At 37.3% G+C, this 19323-nt stretch overlaps 1 protein-coding gene across 1 annotated transcript in view; it reads left to right on the top strand.

Moving 5' to 3' along the window:
• Positions 1–19323, top strand: part of SRP72 (signal recognition particle 72) — a 45013-nt gene that overhangs the window by 7842 nt on the left and 17848 nt on the right. The window contains exons 6-16 of the mRNA XM_054728853.1: positions 1761–1792; positions 2807–2931; positions 3019–3076; positions 6790–6921; positions 7739–7867; positions 8616–8688; positions 10662–10726; positions 12711–12806; positions 14687–14790; positions 14924–15001; positions 16526–16663. Of these exons, the coding sequence (XP_054584828.1) occupies positions 1761–1792; positions 2807–2931; positions 3019–3076; positions 6790–6921; positions 7739–7867; positions 8616–8688; positions 10662–10726; positions 12711–12806; positions 14687–14790; positions 14924–15001; positions 16526–16663 (1030 nt within the window). The remainder of the gene's footprint in view (positions 1–1760; positions 1793–2806; positions 2932–3018; positions 3077–6789; positions 6922–7738; positions 7868–8615; positions 8689–10661; positions 10727–12710; positions 12807–14686; positions 14791–14923; positions 15002–16525; positions 16664–19323) is intronic.

Genomic DNA, 19323 nt, shown 5'->3' with positions numbered 1-19323 from the left:
CTGCCCCCCCAATAGCTGTTAGCCTGCTCTCTGTTCATGGGTCTGTCTTTGTGTTGCTTGATAGTTCATTTTGTTTATTGAAGGGTAAGATTCCTTTTCTTTATGGCTGAGTAGTATTTCATTGTGTAAATGTACCACAGCTTTTTTATCTACTCTTCTACTGATGGGCACTTGGGCTGCTTTCAAATCTTGACTATTGTAAATAGTGCTGCAGTGAGCATAGGGGTGCATGTATTCTTTCAAATTAGTGTTTTGGATTTCTTTGGATATATTCCCAGAAGTGGAATTTTTTATTTTTTTGAGGTAACTCCATACTGCTTTCCACAGTGACTGCACTGATCTACATTCCCACCAGCAGTGCATGAAGGTTCTCTTTTCTCCACATCCTCGCCAACACTTGGTTGTTGATTTATTGATGATAGCTATTATGACAGGTGTGAGGTGATATTTCATTGTGGTTTTAATTTGCATTTTTCTGATGACTAGTGACTTTGAACATCTTTTCATATGTCTGTGTCCTCTTTGGAGAAGTGTCTATTCAGGTCCTTTGCCCATTTTTTAATTGGATTGTTTGGGGGTTTTTGGCATTGATTTTTGTAAGTTCATTATAAATTTTGGATTTTAATCCCTTATCAAATGTATCATTGGTGAATATGTTCTCCCATTCAGTGGGTTGTCTTTTCAATATGTATCTATTTGAAGAGATATTCTAAGAAGAAAATTTAGAGCACTGGTTCTCAACCTTTCTAATGCCGCGACCATTTCATAACTGTAAGTTGAGTATCGCTAGCAGGGTCGCCTAAGACCATCGGAAAACACAGATACTTACATTATGATTCATAACAGTAGCAAATTTACAGTTATGAAGTAGCAACGAAAATAATTTTATGGTTGGGGGTCACCACAACATGAGGAACTGTATTAAAGGGTCGCGGCATTAGAAAGGTTGAGAACCACTGATTTAGAGTCATCTTGGGTTTCTGTTCCATTAGAGGATTGGCTAGGTCTTACTATAACACCCAAAGAGATCACCATGCAGTCATTAAAAATTATAATATTAAAAATAATAAAAATGTGAACCTATATTTATTATAACATAAAGATGTCCATAGTATATTAAATGGGGAAGATTTCAAAATATTGTGTAGACTGTCCCACTTTCATTTTAAAACACAGCTGTACGTTTACATTTAAAAAATCCAATAACTGAAATGCTAATAGTTGTTACCTTCGGGTGGTGGGATTATTGTCTTTTTTTTTTTTTAATATATTTTATTGATTTTTTTACAGAGAGGAAAGGAAAGGGATAGAGAGTTAGAAACATCGATGAGAGAGAAACATCGATCAGCTGCCTCCTGCACACCTCCTACTGGGGATGTGCCCGCAACCAAGGTACATGCCCTTGACTGGAATCGAACCTGGGACCCTTCAGTCTGCAGGCCGACGCTCTATCCACTGAGCCAAACAAGTCAGGGCTATTGTCTTTATTTTTATACTTTTCTGAAATTGATTATTTTGTAATCAATATTAATATTTTAAATACCCTTTAAATGATTTTTTAAACATAGAGATTACAAATGAATGAAAAGTATCAAAGAGCTAGAATAATAAGGGACTAATATCTGCTATAGTTGATGCTAATGATAAATTTCAAATTAACTTGTTATTAAAATTATATTGATATCTTCTTGCTCTTCGGAATGGTGAAAGGAACGGGAGTTACCCAACACTGTTAATTTTAAAACCATTTTTTCCTGTAGATCTTTGCCGCCGTTCATTATCAGAAGATTCTGTAAGTATTCCACTGTTTTAAACCAAAATTTTACACTTCTTACTAATATAAATTTGTAGGGGGCTTCTTTATAGTATTTATTGACTTTTTTGAATAGATGGTGTGATTCATTGACTAGGAATCACAGTAGAAAACCTCTTGATCAGTTATTTGAAGGCCTCTTAACGTGAGAAATGACAATATAAGAGTTTTTATTTTAAATTCACAAAAAAATAAAATAATTCTGCTATTTTAGATATAGGGCTCAAGTCTTTGAGTCTGGGTATATTCATAGGAATTTTGTGCATATACCTTATATAATCCAGCATTCATGATTCCATTTCCAGTTTTGTTTTTTAAATGCAATACTAACGTAAAGACAAATGTGAAATAGTTTCATTACAGTCCTTTTAAATGTTAACTTTTTCACCTATCTTACCGTTTTCTGGCTCATGTCTAATTAGATAATAATTTTCTTTAGGAACCCACCTTTATCAAATACTTCTGAGCATTCAACATAGTTTTTATTGAAACGAGTCTCTTTTCACACTCATAGTTCTCCTCTTAAGATAATTAAGTTTTACTTGCTTACCAAACATAACTGGCATAATGGGATTGGAAGCCAACACATCTGACCACTAGTCAGCATACATACACCAGGTGAGAGCAGGAGTGCTGGGTATGGTAAAAGAGAACAGCCCCCTATCCTTGAGCATTCATTTTATTTAGGCATCATCAGTCAACCTTTCCAGAGGAATGGAGAATATGGATTAATCTGGAGTGTCATTTAAGAGAGCTGCTGCTTTAAATACAGAATTAGTTTCTGCTTTTGAAGTTCTTTGTATGGTGATAATTAGTTAGGATTTTGTAAACTTTCCTCTTGGTGGCAATTCCTAAATTTTAACAAACTGAATCCAAGGGGAAATTCCTATGTCTTCCTTAGGGTTTTGTACCTTTTGGATGTTGGGGTCACTTGGTATATATGTGGAGCAATCTGGAGAATTTACAGGGGAAAACGTCTCTTCTTCTGCTTAGGATGGGACTGAGGAAGACCCACAGGCAGAACTGGCCATCATTCACGGGCAGATGGCCTATATTCTGCAGCTTCAGGGTCGTACAGACGAGGCTCTGCAACTTTACAATCAGATAATAAAACTGAAGTGAGTTATTAAAATGAAGTGTCTTTTCTAGGGGAGGAGGTTTCTTTTTAAAGGTTTGTTCCTTTTTGACCTGCTTATTGTTCACAGGCCAACAGATGTGGGATTGCTAGCTGTGATTGCAAATAACATCATTACCATTAACAAGGTAGGAAATATGCATGCCTATCCCTCCACTTACATTTTACACTGAAAGCGTATTACCTGGCTTTGTTCTAGGATAAGTAGGTTGTTTTTTTTTCTATGACCGAGTCCAAAATCACAGCAAATCACAATAGTGAGTTACTTAACTCATAATGATGATGATTATGCAAAGTATATTCAAGTAATAAAACTTTTGTAGTTACAGATCCTGGACTTTAAAATCGTAACTATTTTCTTTTTTTAACCCTTTGAACTCGCTTGCTTTTTTCTTGATTCCTTTATTCTACTCGGGATTTAATTTTTTAAATACCCCAGGTTTTACAAAGCGTGGCAGTAGAATAAAAAACTGGAGTTTCTTTTCATACAAACTTATTTATTTGGATTTTTTTATATTTCAAATTATTGATACATTCAAAGAGTAATTTTAATCTCTATAATTTTTCATGGTGTGATATTTTTTGAAACATTCACCCACATGAAGACCTGGTTTACATTCACATGTTTCGCAAATATAAATCGTCTCTCTTCTTCCTCCTTTGATTTTTCTGTTAGAACAAACAACACAATCTTTGTGTTTTTTGTTAGGGTGAGGTGTGATTATATGGAGCTTTCCATCTAAACGTTGCTCTAAGTTAGTGGATAATAATCTACCCCTGGAAGTTAGTGTACTGGTCTAGCCTTTTTCACGTGACTGATGTGTCTTAGAAACAAATAGCCTTTGAAGATGCCATTGGTGAAGCTTAGGTGGTGGCATCAGTTGAGACGGCATTTACATTTTACTTGTCCTTTCATGCTAATGAAAACAAGAAAAGATACTGGAAAAATAGACAAAAATCCCCCTTCCCCCTGCGGTGAAACTACGTGTCGAGTGTGGCTCGACATACGAGCTGCTACCGATGCTAACCGTGTCGAGTCACACTCGACATCCGAGTGCAAAAGGTTAAATATATATTTTACTGATTTTTTACAGAGAGGAAAGGAAAGGGATAGAGAGTTAGAAACATCGATGAGAGAGAAACATCGATCAGCTGCCTCCTGCACACCTCCTTCTGGGGATGTGCCCGCAACCCAGGTACATGCCCTTGACCGGCATCGAACCTGGGACCTTTCATTCTGCACGCTGACGCTCTATCCACTGAGCCAAACCGGTCAGGGCTAAAATCTTACTATTTTCTTAGTTTATAATAATATGGAGAATATCTGTTTGTTAGAAAAGTAAAGTGGACTTTTGCACTGTGTGTGTGCATGTTTTATATGATATTTTCATCTAGTGAGTCTCAAAGTTTTCTGTAGAGAATATTTTTCTTTCCAGTGGCTTTTATTTTGGGGGAGGGGAGATGTGGGCAGGTTCTCTTTCTCATGTTCAGATTTGAAATTCAGGTTAATAGAAAATAACAGTAACATTTCTGGGGGGTTTTGATATGCTGTGTGATTTTTTTTTTCAAGTGCCATCTTATTTCATCCTCACAATTACTGTTTTATGTGGCAATAAGTATTTCCAATCTATAGGAGTATAATCTGAGGCTGAAAGGAGTTAAATAATTTGTATAAGATCACAGCTAGTAAGAGGTTGAACTTGGATTCAGAATCTAGTCTGATTTCAATGCTTGCTCCTTCTAGCCCTTCATGGTACCTCTCTCTTCCTGTAGAGCAGAAATTCACTGAATCCCCAGAAGTGTGATAATGGCATTAAGGGAGGGGGTAGTAGTTACAGGGTGTTGGAGGCCATTGGCATAGTTTAGGTTTCCAAAAATTGACGCTGGTTTTTGAATATAGCAGCAGTATGTACCTACCTATGTTTATGAATAATTTGAAGGATAAATTCTTCTTATCTGCTTTATAATTGTGAGGAGGAGAGTGTGCGAAATACTAAATACCTCAATCTTATTACTTTATATATTGAACTTTCTTAAGTTAAAGGTATTTATTTCTTTTTACTCAAAATAGTGCTGGATGCAGTAGGTAATAATGAAACATGGTCTTAATCATTACAGTTTTAAAATTTAATTTTGGCATTGAAAAAGTGCATGTTTAAATTTCTTGTTTTATACTTCATAACTACAGTATTTGGTGAAAGAAATATCTCTGGGTTGGCAAATTTGAGCTTACCCTTGAAAGAGGGATACAGTTTAAAGGTTAAGCAACAGCATAAACAAATGAATATGAAGAAATATTTATGGTCTATGGGGGGGGATGAGAAAACAGAAGAAGAGGACATATGTATGTGTGTACATACATATATACATACATGTATACATACTGGCTAGTTTGTAAAAAAGAATAGGTTAGAGTGAATAGTATCAAGGTGGGAGGCCTTGAAAATTAAAATTTTGATTAATAAGTGCCATGATAGCAAAGTTAAGAGAAATCTGGCAGTGGTATGCATAATGAAGTATTAAAATAGTGATATAGGAAGACCAACTAGAAATAATGGTTTTTGAGGATTGATTTATATGAAAGCCATTTTCTTGCTGTACATTAAAAAAATTTCATTGGTTTGGAGCTTCACATTCAGAAAAAATAGAATTTATTTTAGATTTCTTCTTTGCCTCCTTTTAGTCTTTAAACTACTAGAAGATCTAGCTTAAAGAGCACAGTATCAGTTATTTGCAAATAACTCTATCATTTAGCAAAACTAGAATACTGTGCATATAGTAGACACCCTGATGCTCAGCTTGTCCTTCTTAGGATGGAGTGTGTCTTAATTATCGTCTTTCCTTGAAAAGTATGTTACTTTCTGTGCTCCACACAGAAATTCAGCTTCTTTGTACCTCTGCCCAGGTGAGAGGACTTGAAGAAAAAACAATAGCTATGCTACATTAGTATTTTTTGTTAAAATGGGTTCAAGAGAGGTGTGAATATATTTCTGAATTTTAATGATTTGCTTAAATTGACAGTATTTCAAAGAGGAATGAATTACTTTCATAATTTGTCATCTAAATTCTAAAGGGCATAATTTGTAGAACTTGCAAATTTAGATAACATTGTAGTCCTAATTTCCACTGCAAGATTTGTGCTACCCCTGTGTACTTTTCTTCAAAAAGTTCAAAACAGCCCGGCCAGTGTGGCTCTGGTTGAGCATCAGCCCATGCACCAAGAGTCACTGATTCGAATCCACTCAGGGCACATGCCCAGGTTTCAGGCTCCATCCCCAGTAGGGGGCATGCAGGAGGCAGGTGGTTGATGTTTCTCTCTCACTGATGTTTCTATCTCTCCCTTTCCCTTCTCTAAAAATCAATAAAAACATTAAAAAATAAAAGTTAAAAAGCTCAAAACAAGCATGTAATAGTGGAAATATAAAACAAAAGAAAACCAGGAACCCAAAATAATTTATATGTATCTTAGGAGCATAGGAACCCCAACCAGGCAGATGTATTATCTTCCAAGCTCTTTTGTTTTTAATCTATCTATATATAAAAGCCTGATATGCAAAGTGTCCCCTCGGAGTTTGACTGGGAGACTGGGAGTTTGATTGCTTGCTATGACGTGCGCTGACCACCAGGGGGAGGCACGGAATGAAGAAAGATCCTGGCTGGCAGCCAGAAGGCCCAATCAGCCCTGATCGCCGGCCAGGCCTAGGGACCTTACCCATTCATGATTTCGTGCACCTGGCCTCTAGTATAAAATAACTAAATGAAAGTGGAATAAGGCCTTGGATCCTTAAGAGAGTTTAAGTCTGAGATTGCTATTAATGATGGATGAACTTTTCTTTGTCAGGACCAAAATGTCTTTGACTCCAAGAAGAAGGTGAAATTAACCAATGCAGAAGGAGTAGAGTTTAAGCTTTCCAAGAAACAGCTGCAAGCTATAGAATTTAACAAAGCTTTACTTGCTATGTACACAAATCAGGTAGGTAACAGATTTCTGGTTCCCCTGGCTAACCCTTTTAGAGTATGGTAACTAGGCATGATGGATATATATCAGTGCAATCTATTTATATGTTGTCTTAAACTCATGTGTTCTTCAGGATGTCATATATAATAGATTTTATTGGTTAAACAAGTAATTTGCCCAGTTCTTTGTAAAAGTGTGCTGTTGGTGGCTTTTAAGAGGAAGAAAATAATGTTCATTCTTGTAAATGAGATAATTTTGTCAATACCTATTTCTAATCTCTCTGAATTGAAGTAAAATAATTAGACAAAATACATCAAGTTATAAATGTTAAGGATATCAGTTCTAACCCTAACATGCATTAATTCTAATTCAGTTATGATTTTATACTTTTCTAGAGCAGAGTTTTTCAGTGGGAGAGAGAAGCAGTAACATTTTTATTATTTAGAACTGAGTTAAATTATTCTAAAATACTTTAGCAAGAAATACATATTTATTTTGTTGTTTTGAAACAAAGGCTTATACTTGATGTATTTTTTTAACAAAATTCTGGAATTTAAGCATCCAAATGAATGTTTAATAACTCTTCCTTTTCTAATTACTTTTAAAACTCATAGTTTAAATTCAGTAAGTGAAATCTTTTCCTTATAGGAAAAAATTGAGAGTAGATACTATAAACCACTTTTCTCACCCTAGGCAGTTTTTTACTTACTGTTTTATTTCAGCTGATTTCCTTCCCCCTTCCTACATCCTTTTTTTCTTTTTAGTCACTCACTTAATGTTCAGTTTAATTAACCAGCTTATTTGGGGGGCGGGGGCAAATATTGTTTTTTAGGCAGAACAATGCCGAAAAATATCTTCTAGTTTACAGTCCCAAAGCCCTGAGCGTCTCCTGCCTGTGTTAATCCAAGCTGCACAGTTCTGTCGTGAAAAGCAGCACATAAAAGCTATAGAGCTGCTTCAGGTAAAGGAAATACTTGAATTTTTAATGAGGTATCGGATAGTTGCAGCCTTGTTTCATTTTCATTATGTATAAAAGCTTGTAAATATGGGTAAACTAACAGGTGATATACTTCTAGACACTTTAGTTAATTCTTGGGCTACAGCTTTGCTTTATATAAATTTGCATTAGTATATGTTTGTCATAAACCCTAACGAATGTTTTTATTTTTAGATCTATTTAACTAGTTAAGGGTTTGTTTTAGGCTTATAATACCAGAACATACTTAAACTCTTTTTCAATAATGTATTCTCCAGTAAGTCCCAATCTAACCTCAAATAATTACAGAGATACTTAGTTTTTATCAGCCTAAGTCAGCTGTTAGATTATTTTTTAATTTCCTGAGGGGAGTAGAATACATTGGAAAGTTGGACAGGGTGAAATTAGGATCATCCTGAGGGGCAGAGTTGTCTAGCCAGGGACCCAGTAAGGTATCATTTATTTGAGTATCTTAAAAAAATTATGTAGTAGTCTTAATTATTTATTTTAGTGACTCTCTGGAAACTTGACATTATTGCTCTTATTTTCAGAGCATAATTTTAAAGCACAGTGGGTGTCGGATAAAATTTTTCCAAAATAAAACTTGGACTTTAAACCAGAAGTTTAATATTTTAAAAACTAGATTTAAATTTGTATGTAGCTAAGATAAGTAATTGGAATGAGTTGTATAAATAAAATGTGATTTTTTCCCCCCCAATTAAAAAATGTTTAGGAATTTTCAGATCAGCATCCAGAAAATGCAGCAGAAATTAAGCTGACCATGGCACAACTGAAAATTTCCCAAGGTATTAATGATGATTTCATGATGACTGAAATATAGTTTTAATGGAAATAAATGTTTGGAATGATTCTGAAGTAGTTGACTGTGAGTTTAAAATTTATGCATAATGGAGAAGCATAATTATTGTTGTTTCAAACATGAAGCTATATGGTGTGAGCTCCAACAGACTTAGTGAGTTAATTGGCCTTTTCTTGGGTTATTACTAAATTGTCAGGGTGATTCTCAGTCTGTGCCTTGAAAGTCTATAGAAGCAAAGGATTTCTCTGTTTCAAAAGACCATATCTGACTCAAATTTCCTGGGTATGTGGTGTGTAGAAATGCTTATATCTGTCACTTGGTAGTATTTGCATGAAATAAGGGTTACTTTGCCATCCTAGTTCTCAGAATTTTTTTAAAAAATATTTTTACTTTTATTGATTTCAGAGAGGAAGGGAGAGGGAGAGAGAGGGATAGAAACATCAATGATGAGAGAGAATCATTGATCAGCTGCCTCCTGCATGTCCCCCACTGGGGACCGAGCCCGCAACCCAGGCATGTGCCCTTGCCTGGAATCGAACCTGGGACCCTTCAGTCTGCAGGCCAACGCTCTATCCACTGAGCCAAACCAGCCAGGGCATAGTTCTCAGAATTTTTTAGCTTAGGCCTTTATCCTTTATTTATGCTTTACAACTCATATCTTTAGGGGAGAGAAGCAAGAAAATTTAATGAAAACATATTTTTGGTTCTTACAGAAAAGTGTTAGTGTTTTTTTTTTTTTATTGAGGTATTATATGTGTACATATCTTACCATTACCCCCCCCACCCCACACCCATACATGCCCTCACCCCCCAGAGTTTTGCGTCCATTGTTTATGCTTATATGCATGCATACAAGTCCTTCGTTTGATTTCATAACTCCCCCAATGTTAGTGTTTTTGTGCATAATTTTGAACCAACCTTGAGTGATTATCTAGAGCTGTATTGACCATATTTGGTTGCCCCTATATGCATGTAGCTCTTTTAAGTTAAAATTAAATGAAATTTAAAATTCAGTTTCTCAGTTGTGCTAGCCACATTTCGGAAGCTTTGTAGCCACATGTGGCTAGTTGGACAGAATAATATAGAGGATGTTTCCATCATCACAGAAAATTTTTTATCAGACAGCTCTGGTGTACAGTATGCATTCTCAGAGGGGATGATAATTGGTTTGGATATTGGATTTTATGATGGCTAAAGTGAAAATTTTATGGGTAGAGGGTGAGGGAGTTAGTTGGCAATTAGGGGGGGAAATGTGTAAAAAGACTCCTTAGTGGGGTACTAATGAAAACAAGGTTGAAAAACACTGCTAGTCTCCCTGTTACCTTATTCTCAGATTTGCTTACCTTTTGGTTTCTTTTCCCTTTTCCCACCTCTCTTTTTCTTGCTCTCTTCTTTATCTTCTTTCCACATTCAGTTTTCAGGGTGGTTTTATTTTTTTAAATTTCCTTTATTGATTAAGGTATTACATATATGTCTTTATACTCCCCTTGCCCTTCAAACCACCCCCCCCCCCCCCCCCCCGCTCATGCCCTCACCCCCCTGGTGTCTGTGTCCATTGGTTATGCTTATATGCATGCATACAAGTCCTTTGGTTGATCTCTCCCCCAGGGTGGTTTTATTTTTGCAAAGATTATCATACTAAAATTAGAGAAAGTACCTGTCAGTGGTTTTTGTTTTTAAAGACTTTAATTATTTAGGTTTGTAGTGAGTAGAAAGTCAGAATTTTAACACCGTAGGAAAGTTTCCATTGCACTCATATCTATAGTAACATATTTCAAGGCCTAAGACTCAATTTTTTTATTTGTAAAATGAATAGAGTACATTCTTCTCAAGATTCCAAAGCTTGAGTATTTAGAAATGTTATAAAACATGACTCTTAAATTTCTTGTCTTTTTTTTTTTTCATTATATGCTTTCTTGATTGTGATGGCTGATCTTGTCTTTAATTTAATTTTTTAAGGGAATATTTCCAAAGCATGTCTAATCTTGAGAAGCATAGAGGAATTAAAGCATAAACCAGGCATGGTGAGTTTATAACTAAAATCTCATACAACTGAAAAAGTAATGGAATTAGTAGTCCATTGGTATGTTTGATTTTTTTTTTTTTTAAATATATTTTATTGATTTTTCACAGAGAGGAAGGGAGAGGGATAGAGAGTTAGAAACATCGATGAGAGAGAAATATCGACCAGCTGCCTCCTGCACACCCCCTACCGGGGTTGTGCCTGCAACCAATGTACATGCCCTTGACCGGAATCGAACCTGGGACCTTTCAGTCTGCAGGCCGACGCTCTATCCATTGAGCCAAACCGGTTTCGGCTGTTTGATGTTTTTTGTATTCAATTAATTTCTGCCTGTTTCTATATACATAATAGTTAAAATTATAACGGTAGCCCGGCATAATAGTTAAAATTATAATGGTAGACGCTCAGTGATTGAGCGTCTACTCATGAACCAGGAGGTCAGGGTTTGATTCCTGGTCAGAGCACATGTCTGGGTTGCGAGCTTGATCCCCAGGGTGGGGCGTGCAGGAGGCAGCAGATACTGGTGGAGAGAGCCTAGCAGCCTTTATCTGCTGTTTCTTCAATGTTTTTCATTTTTCAATGATTCTCTCTCATCATTGATGTTTCTATCTATTTCCCCTCTTCCTTCCTCTCCAAAATCAATAAAAATGTATTTTAAGAAATAGTAACAGTAATTTTCTGGCATAAATTTCATTTCATTTTGTGCTCTGCTTTGCACTGGTCTGTTATTTAGTCAGATGTGCCAGGTACTATTTAGGCCTTACATTACCACTGAGAGCTAACCATAAATAACTGAAGATCCATCTAGGGAATTACTTAGACTAAATTATTTTGTCCTCAGTATGATTTCTTTGAGGTAAAGTAATTTAGGAATAGAGGCCAATAAATTTAGTTTTTAGTTCTCTGATTATCCCAGCATCACAGATTTAGATCACTAATATAGTTGTGAAAGCATCTGTTTTGAAGTAAAGACTAATTCTATAGTAGTGGTCTGTGCATTTATTAAACTAGGACTGTTTTATTAAACTAGGACTGTTTTATTAAACTAGGACTGTTTTATTAAACTAGGACTGTTTTATTATGCCTGTATTCTCTCACACAGCTTTTACAATTGGGACTCAGAAAATGTGTAATAGTATTTAAAGGTTCATATTTTAATGCCTTGGCTACAGTTATTTTATGTTAGAATCAAATATGATATATAGTTGAAAATAAAATGTTTCTAATATTTAAAACCTGACTTTCTGATATCTTTCAAGAAATTTATTCATTTTATTTAGGTTATTGGCTTTATTGGCATAAAGGTTGTTCAAATTGTCCCAGTTTACCCTGTTAGTATCTGTGAAACCTTTTGTTTATGATAATTGGTTATTCATATCTTCTCTTTCTTTTTCTTTTTTTTTCTGATCAATATCACCAGAGGTTTATCCGTTTTATTGATATTTCTCAAAATTTCAGCTTTTTGTTTGTCCTTTCTGTCCTCATCTCCTATTGCTCTTCCCCTTGCACTCCACTCCAGCTGCATGGGCCTTCTTGCTATCCCTCGAACACAATAGGCAAGCTTTTCACTGGCTTTATGTAGCTCAGGCTACATGTGACTCATCATGAGAGTTTAGCCACGTGTGTGTGTGTACCTTACTGATCATGTACTTGGATGTCCCAGCAGTGTCTTATTATATGAACTAATTTTCTAAGTGCTTATTCTCCACTTCTGTACTTACCTTGCAGACTGGTAACTTTGTGAACTGGCACTGCTTTAGAGGAAAGGTATATTTTATAGATAACTTTGTATTTGGAAAGCACTGCTGTTCATGGTATTTCTAGTAATACCCCATAATATAGTAATTTTTATGATGAATTAGATACTTGTGGAGAGAGCCTAGCAGCCTTTATCTGCTGTTTCTTCAATGTTTTTCATTTTGAAAAGCTTATTCTGGGAGAGAACGGGAAATTTTACTCACTAATTTATATCTTTGGCTGGGTAGGTATCTGCATTAGTGACTATGTACAGCCATGAAGAAGATATTGATAGCGCCATTGAGGTCTTCACACAAGCTATCCAGTGGTATCAAAACCATCAGGTAAGTAAATGGAGTAAAATGTTATAAGGGTTTGTTTTTACATAAAAATAAAAAGCTGCACTACTGAACTAAAAAGTTAGGAGAATTGAAACATTACAAGTCACTATTTAAAGGATGGAATGCTATTACTATTATAACCTATTTTTTAAGTATACCAGATCCAAATAAAGTTATTAGAAGTAAGAAATGGCTGCAAAATGGGAAAAAAAAACTGTTCAGTTATGTTTTCTGAACCTCTTTCCTCTGTGTGTGTGTGTGTGTGTGTTTATGTTTATGTTTATGTAACCTCAAGAAATAAGAATAATAGTACATGATTGTATATAAGAGAACTCATATTTAGTGGCTAGAGAGCCTATGGTTGGTAGTAATTGGTAGAACAGTGATATAGTTGACCCTTGAACAACATGTGTTTGAACTGCACATGTCCATTTATATACGAATTTCTTTTCAATAAGTACTATAAATGTATTCTCTTCCTTATGGTTGTCTTAACATTTTCTTTTCTCTAGCTTTATTGAAAGAATACAGTATATAATACATATAACGTGCAAAATATGTATTAACTAGAGGCCCGGTGCATGAAATTCGTGCATGGGGGGGCGGTGTCCCTCAGCCCATCCTGCACCCTCTCCAATCTGGGACCTCTTGGGGGATGTCCAACTCACAATCCGGGACTGCTGGCTCCTAACTGCTCACCTGCCTGCCTGCCTGATTGCCTCTAACCGTTTTTTGCCTGCCAGCCTGATTACCCCCTAACTGCTCCCCTGCTGGCCTGATTGACACCTAACTGCTCCCTTGCCGGCCTGATCACCCCCAACTGCACTCCCCTGCTGGCCCGATCACTCCCAACTGCCCTCCCCTGCTGGCCTGGTCACCCCAGTGGAGGCCGCACAGAGCAGCCGCTGGGTCTCCCCCCTCACCCCCCCCCCCCCACGGGGCCGTGGGAACTGTGGCTGCAGGCACACGGAGCAGCCAGCCCTAACCCTGCTGTGCACACCACCATCTTGTGACGGCATTATGGCGTGAGGGTTAATTTACATATTACCTCTTTATTATATAGGATAGACTCTTATTGGTAAGGCTTCAAGTCAGCAGTAAGCTATTAGTAGTTTAGTTTTGTTGTTGTTGTTTTTAAATATATTTTATTGATTTTTTACAGAGAGGAAGGGAGAGGGATAGAGAGTTAGAAACATCGAAGAGAGAAAAACATTGATCAGCTGCCTCCTGCACACCTCCTACTGGGGATGTGTCCACAACCAAGGTACATACCCCTGACTGGAATCGAACCTGGGACCCTTTAGTCCGCAGGCTGATGCTCTATCCACTGAACCAAACCAGTCAGGGCAGTAGTTTAGTTTTTTAAGGAGTCAAAAGTTATACTCAGATTTTAAACTGTCAGTGCCCCTAACTCCTGTGTTATTCAAGGGACAGCTATACATGTGATAATTGTATATCATGTCTCCATCTATTAGGGACATCTTTATTTTTTCCAGTATGGGTTTCTGCATGGACAATACCGAACTTAGGTGACATTTATACTGTTAGAATTGTTAGCAGTGGAGAGATACCCGTGTTCTGAGAACTATTAAAATAATGTTTGAGAATTATGATGACATATATTTGATTATGGGGTTATTTCTAGTTGTGGACGATCTAAATCGAGATGAGTTGTGTTCCAAATTCATTAGTCATCACTGTACTAATTTGTCTTCTTCTTTCCCTGTTTGTGTGTGAAAATTTATGATTTTTCATGCATTCTGTAAAACTTGAGATCAGGAATTTAATGGATAGGCACATTTTAAAGGTCTAATGAATATAACTTCTTTAACTTGCTAAATATTTAGCTTAAAACTTTTCTTTCTCTTTTATTCAAACTGTAGCCCAAATCTCCTGCTCATTTGTCCTTGATAAGAGAAGCTGCAAATTTCAAACTCAAATATGGACGGAAGAAGGAAGCAATTAGTGACCTAGAACAGCTATGGAAGTAAGCTCTGAAAGGTGGAGATGTAGAAATCCAGATTTTATTGCTGTTATTTGATATGAGTGAATTATTTTGCTTGTTTATGTTTTCTTCAGTTTTATAAATTGTTGAATAACTTTTTTATTTCTTCTTTTAGACAAAATCCAAAAGATATTCATACCCTGGCACAGCTTATTTCTGCTTACTCACTAGTAGATCCTGAGAAAGCAAAAGCGTATCCTTTTGATTGTTCCAAGCAGCTGTCAGGTTGCATAGTAGACCTCTTCCAGTACCTGTTTGACTAGGACTTTTTCTGTTGTAAATTTCAACAAACAAAACCCCCTTCTTTTTTTATTTATTCTTTTTTTAATCAGAGAGGAAGGGAGAGGGAGAGAGAGATAGAAACATCAATGATGAGAGAATTATTGATCTCCTGCCTCCTGCACGCCCCCCACTAGGGATTGAGCCCACAACCTGGGCATGTGCCCTTGACCGGGATCGAGTGCAGGACCTTTCAGTCCACAGGCCGATGCTCTATCCACCGAGTCAAACTGGCTAAGGCCAAAACCTCCTTCTAACTAGTAAAAACAAAAATGAGAATTTAGTGATCAGTATGACTGAAAAATACAGTGCTAGATCCAACTTGGGGTACAGCTTGATCCACAACCAAAAATGAAGTTCTTCACATATAGCTTAGATCTCCATGTTCAAGTTCAACAGCAAAAAAACAAAACAAAAAAACAATAAACAAAAAGCAAACAAAACCACAAAAAATGTACTTTTTTGGGGTACTAGTACATGACTCTATAGTGTCATTTTGATTGAACTATTTTATGTCCCATGCCCATCTCAAACAATAAGAGAATGGTGCCCTGATTGGCTGAGTTTGGATCATGTGTGCTACTCCAATATGGGTGTGTTCCCAAAACTGAGGTGGGTGGGGTGGTGAATGTTAAGAAGCCATAAGTCAAAACCTTTGCATTGAGCAAGTCTGTGTTTTATACTCTTGATAGCTGTTTTGGGGAATGGAGTTTTTATTAGGCCATGACCTAGAAGTATGTCACTGAGTTAAGGAATAGATGATTAGAAGATAACTCATTTTTTGAGTTTTCCTTTCACAATATATAATATACTAGAGGCCCGGTGCATGAAAATTCATGCACTGGAGCAAGGGTCCCTCAGCCCGGCCTGCCCCCTCTCACAGTCCTGGAGCCCTCAGGGGCGGGAGGCAACCTGGCAATCCGGGGAAGGCGACACCCCCATCACACCTCTGCTGCTGCCACTGTCGGCAGCACAAGCCTCAGCCGGCTCTGGTTATCTGAGCCTCGGGTGGCCCTGGGCAGCTGCCATCCGAGGCTTGCCTGTGCCTCGGGGTGGTTGGGGGGCTGAGGGGACTGGGAGACTCCGGAGGCAGGCGTGCAGAGCGGCCAGACCCGCCTGGGTGCGTGCCTGGCCGTGCCCTGTGCCTGCCGCCCTGGCAGGGCTGAGGGGACTGGGCGCCGCCATCTTGTGGCTGTAGGCGATGCCATCTTTGAGGGTGTGGCAGTCAATTAGCATATTCCTTCTTTATTAGATAGGATAATTGATTTTATGACTTGCCGATTTGTTGTTTTCTAAAAGATTTAAGAATGTTTTTTGCTTTTGACAAAGGGCATCAAATAAAGACAGTGTGTTTCTCTATAGGCATAGATATATTGTTAGGCATATATATATATATATATTTACATTGTGTTCCTGAACTCCTCCTGTTCTATCCCAGTCTTAGTAAACACTTGCCCTCGTCAGATAGTATGTCTCTGAAAGTAGATGTTGAGGCTCTTGAAAATTCTCCAGGTGCTACGTACATTCGGAAGAAGGGTGGAAAAGTTGCTGGAGATAGTCAACCAAAGGAGCAAGGGTAATGTTTTTCATTCTAACATTCACTAATGCTGATTTTAAATTATATAAGGAGTAAAAATACACTTATAAAAATTACATGTGAATAAGGTTTAGATCCCCTTTGTTTCTTTTCCCTTCTTTTTTCTGTGCCCAACTCTTAGTCCTTGTTTCCTCCCTCCTCTCTGGTCCAGAATTAACTTCTGGTATTAACTTAGTGTGTATCCTTCCAGATCTTTTTCTTTGTATTTACACACAGATGTGAATTAGAAATATTTTCCTTAGATTGGATTATTTTTGTTTTTTACAGAAGTGGGGTTCCATTGTGCTTAGTGTTTTCGAACTTGCTTTCTTTCATTTACTAAGTCTTGCAGACATATATGCTATTTATGCATTGGCTGGATGGGCCCTACTTTATTAACCTATTAAGTTATTAATATACATTTAGTGTATCATTTAGTAATTCTAAACCACAGTTCTGATCTTTATTTTGCTGATTTGGAGGAAAGGTTAACCAACTTCATTAACTTATATAAAGTCAAATTTCAATTTTTTCTTTATTCTACATTGCCATCTCAAAAAAAGCAGAGACCTATGGTAAATGTTTAAGATTTTATTTTTGACTCAGGATGAATAGAGAATTGAAGAGATAAAACATTTTCTCAGTTTTGTGGCTTTCTTAATTTTTCACTATTTTCTTCTTTTTTGAAAACCTTTCAAAATCTAATTTTTTTTGTAACTTTGAAACAATATTAGTACCAACTTTATATGATTGACTTTATTATGAACTCTGTGTTTGATATTAAAAAAATATTATCATCGTAATAGAATTTAAAAACTTAAATAGGGAATTGTCTCAGAGATATGACATTGTTCCATTTTATCATATGATTCTGATTTCAAGCCTTATAAAGAACTCCAGAATGAAATAAATCTAAGCCAGATCTTAAGGGAATTTTTAAATAATGCCTATTTAAATATTTTCAGTATTTTTCCCTCTCTTTCAAAACAGGGTTGGGTAATTAGTAAGAACATACAGTTCATTTCTAATCCTGTACAATTACTAAGATGTACATTGAGGTTTTTAAAAATATATATTTTTATTGATTTCAGAGAGGAAGGGAGAGGGAGAGATGATGAGAATCATTGATCAGCTGCCTCTTGCACACCCCCTACTGGGGATTGAGCCCACAACCTGGGCATGTGCCCTGACGGGGAATTGAACCGTGACCTCCTGGTTCATAGGTTGACACTCAAACCATTGAGCCACATCGGCTGGGCTTTTAAGCTTTTAAGTTTCTGCACAGTATTTTCATTAAACGTTAATGTCTTTTATTTTATGTTAACTTTTGAATACAATCATTTAGTTACTTTTCAAGATACACTATGTTGTTGACAAGATATAAATCATGGTCCTTGCTCTCATAAGAACTTAAGTATAGCAGAGGGAAATATATGTAAAAAGTAATTGTAATAAAGATTGCATGTGCTACGATTGTGCAGGGCATTCGGGAGTACACTAGAGGGGATGGATCTTCCTGGGGACACTGGTGGGAGGTTAGAAAACACTTCATGGAGGAGGTGATTGGGTTGACTTGAAGAAAATGAAACAGAAGAGTTAGGCAGTGTGAGCAAAAGCAAAGAAGTAGGAAATGGTAGAGAACCTCTAGGAAATTAGAGGTCTGATTTGTAGGAAGACAGTGTATAGTCTAAGGGAGAGATGAAGCTCTATCGTAAGACACTGTCTACTATAGGGTACCCTAAAAGAACTCACAATGAATAACTTGATAAAATGACTTTTTAAAAATTGCTCACTTGAGATATTTATTGATTTGAGAGAGAGAGAGAGAGAGAGAGAGAGAGAGAGAGAGGAAGGGAAGAGGGAGAGAGAAACATTGATGTGAGAGAGAAACATTGATTGGTTACCTCCCGTAGGTACCCTGACCGGAGATCGAACCCATTACCTAGGTGTGTCCTGACAGGTAATTGCACCTGCAAATTTTTGGTGTACAGGATGATGCTTCAACCAACTGAGCCACCCGGTCAGGGCCAGAGATATTTTGTGTATGTTCCTTTTATTAAAGTATTAGAGGCCCGGTGCACAAAATTCATGCACTGGGGGGGGGGGGGGTGGGGGGTGTCCCTCAGCTCGGCCTGTGCCCTCTCGCAGTCCAGGAGCTATCAGTCAGACATCCTTAGTGCTGCCATGGAGGTGGGAGAGGCTCTGCCACCGCCACTGTGTTCGCCAGCCGTGAACCCGGCTTCTGGCTAAGTGGTGCTTCCCCTGTGGGAGTGCACTGACCACCAGGGGGCAGCTCCTGTGTTGAGCGTCTGCCCCCTGGTGGTCAGTGCACATCATAGCAACTGGTCGTTCCACTGTTTGGTCAATTTGCGTATTAGCCTTTTATTATATAGGATATATTTTTACTGATTTCAGAGGAAGGAAGAGGGAGAGAGAGAAAACATCAATGATGAGAGAGAATCATTGATTAGCTCTCTCCTGCACGCCCCCTACTGGGGATCGAGCCCACAACCCAGGCATGTGCCCTGACCTGGAATCAAACTGTGACCTCTTGGTTCATAGGTTGACCCTCAACCACTGAGCCACACTGGCTCAACTGTGTTTTTGTGGGGTTTTTTTCACTGTAGCTGTCAGAGAACTTAGCAATTATTTTGTTTGTT

This window comes from Eptesicus fuscus, chromosome 2 (genome assembly GCF_027574615.1).
Source record: "Eptesicus fuscus isolate TK198812 chromosome 2, DD_ASM_mEF_20220401, whole genome shotgun sequence".
NCBI classification, from domain to species: domain Eukaryota; kingdom Metazoa; phylum Chordata; class Mammalia; order Chiroptera; family Vespertilionidae; genus Eptesicus; species Eptesicus fuscus.
Note: the sequence above shows the minus strand (reverse complement) of the source record. Positions and strands in the feature narration are given on the sequence as shown.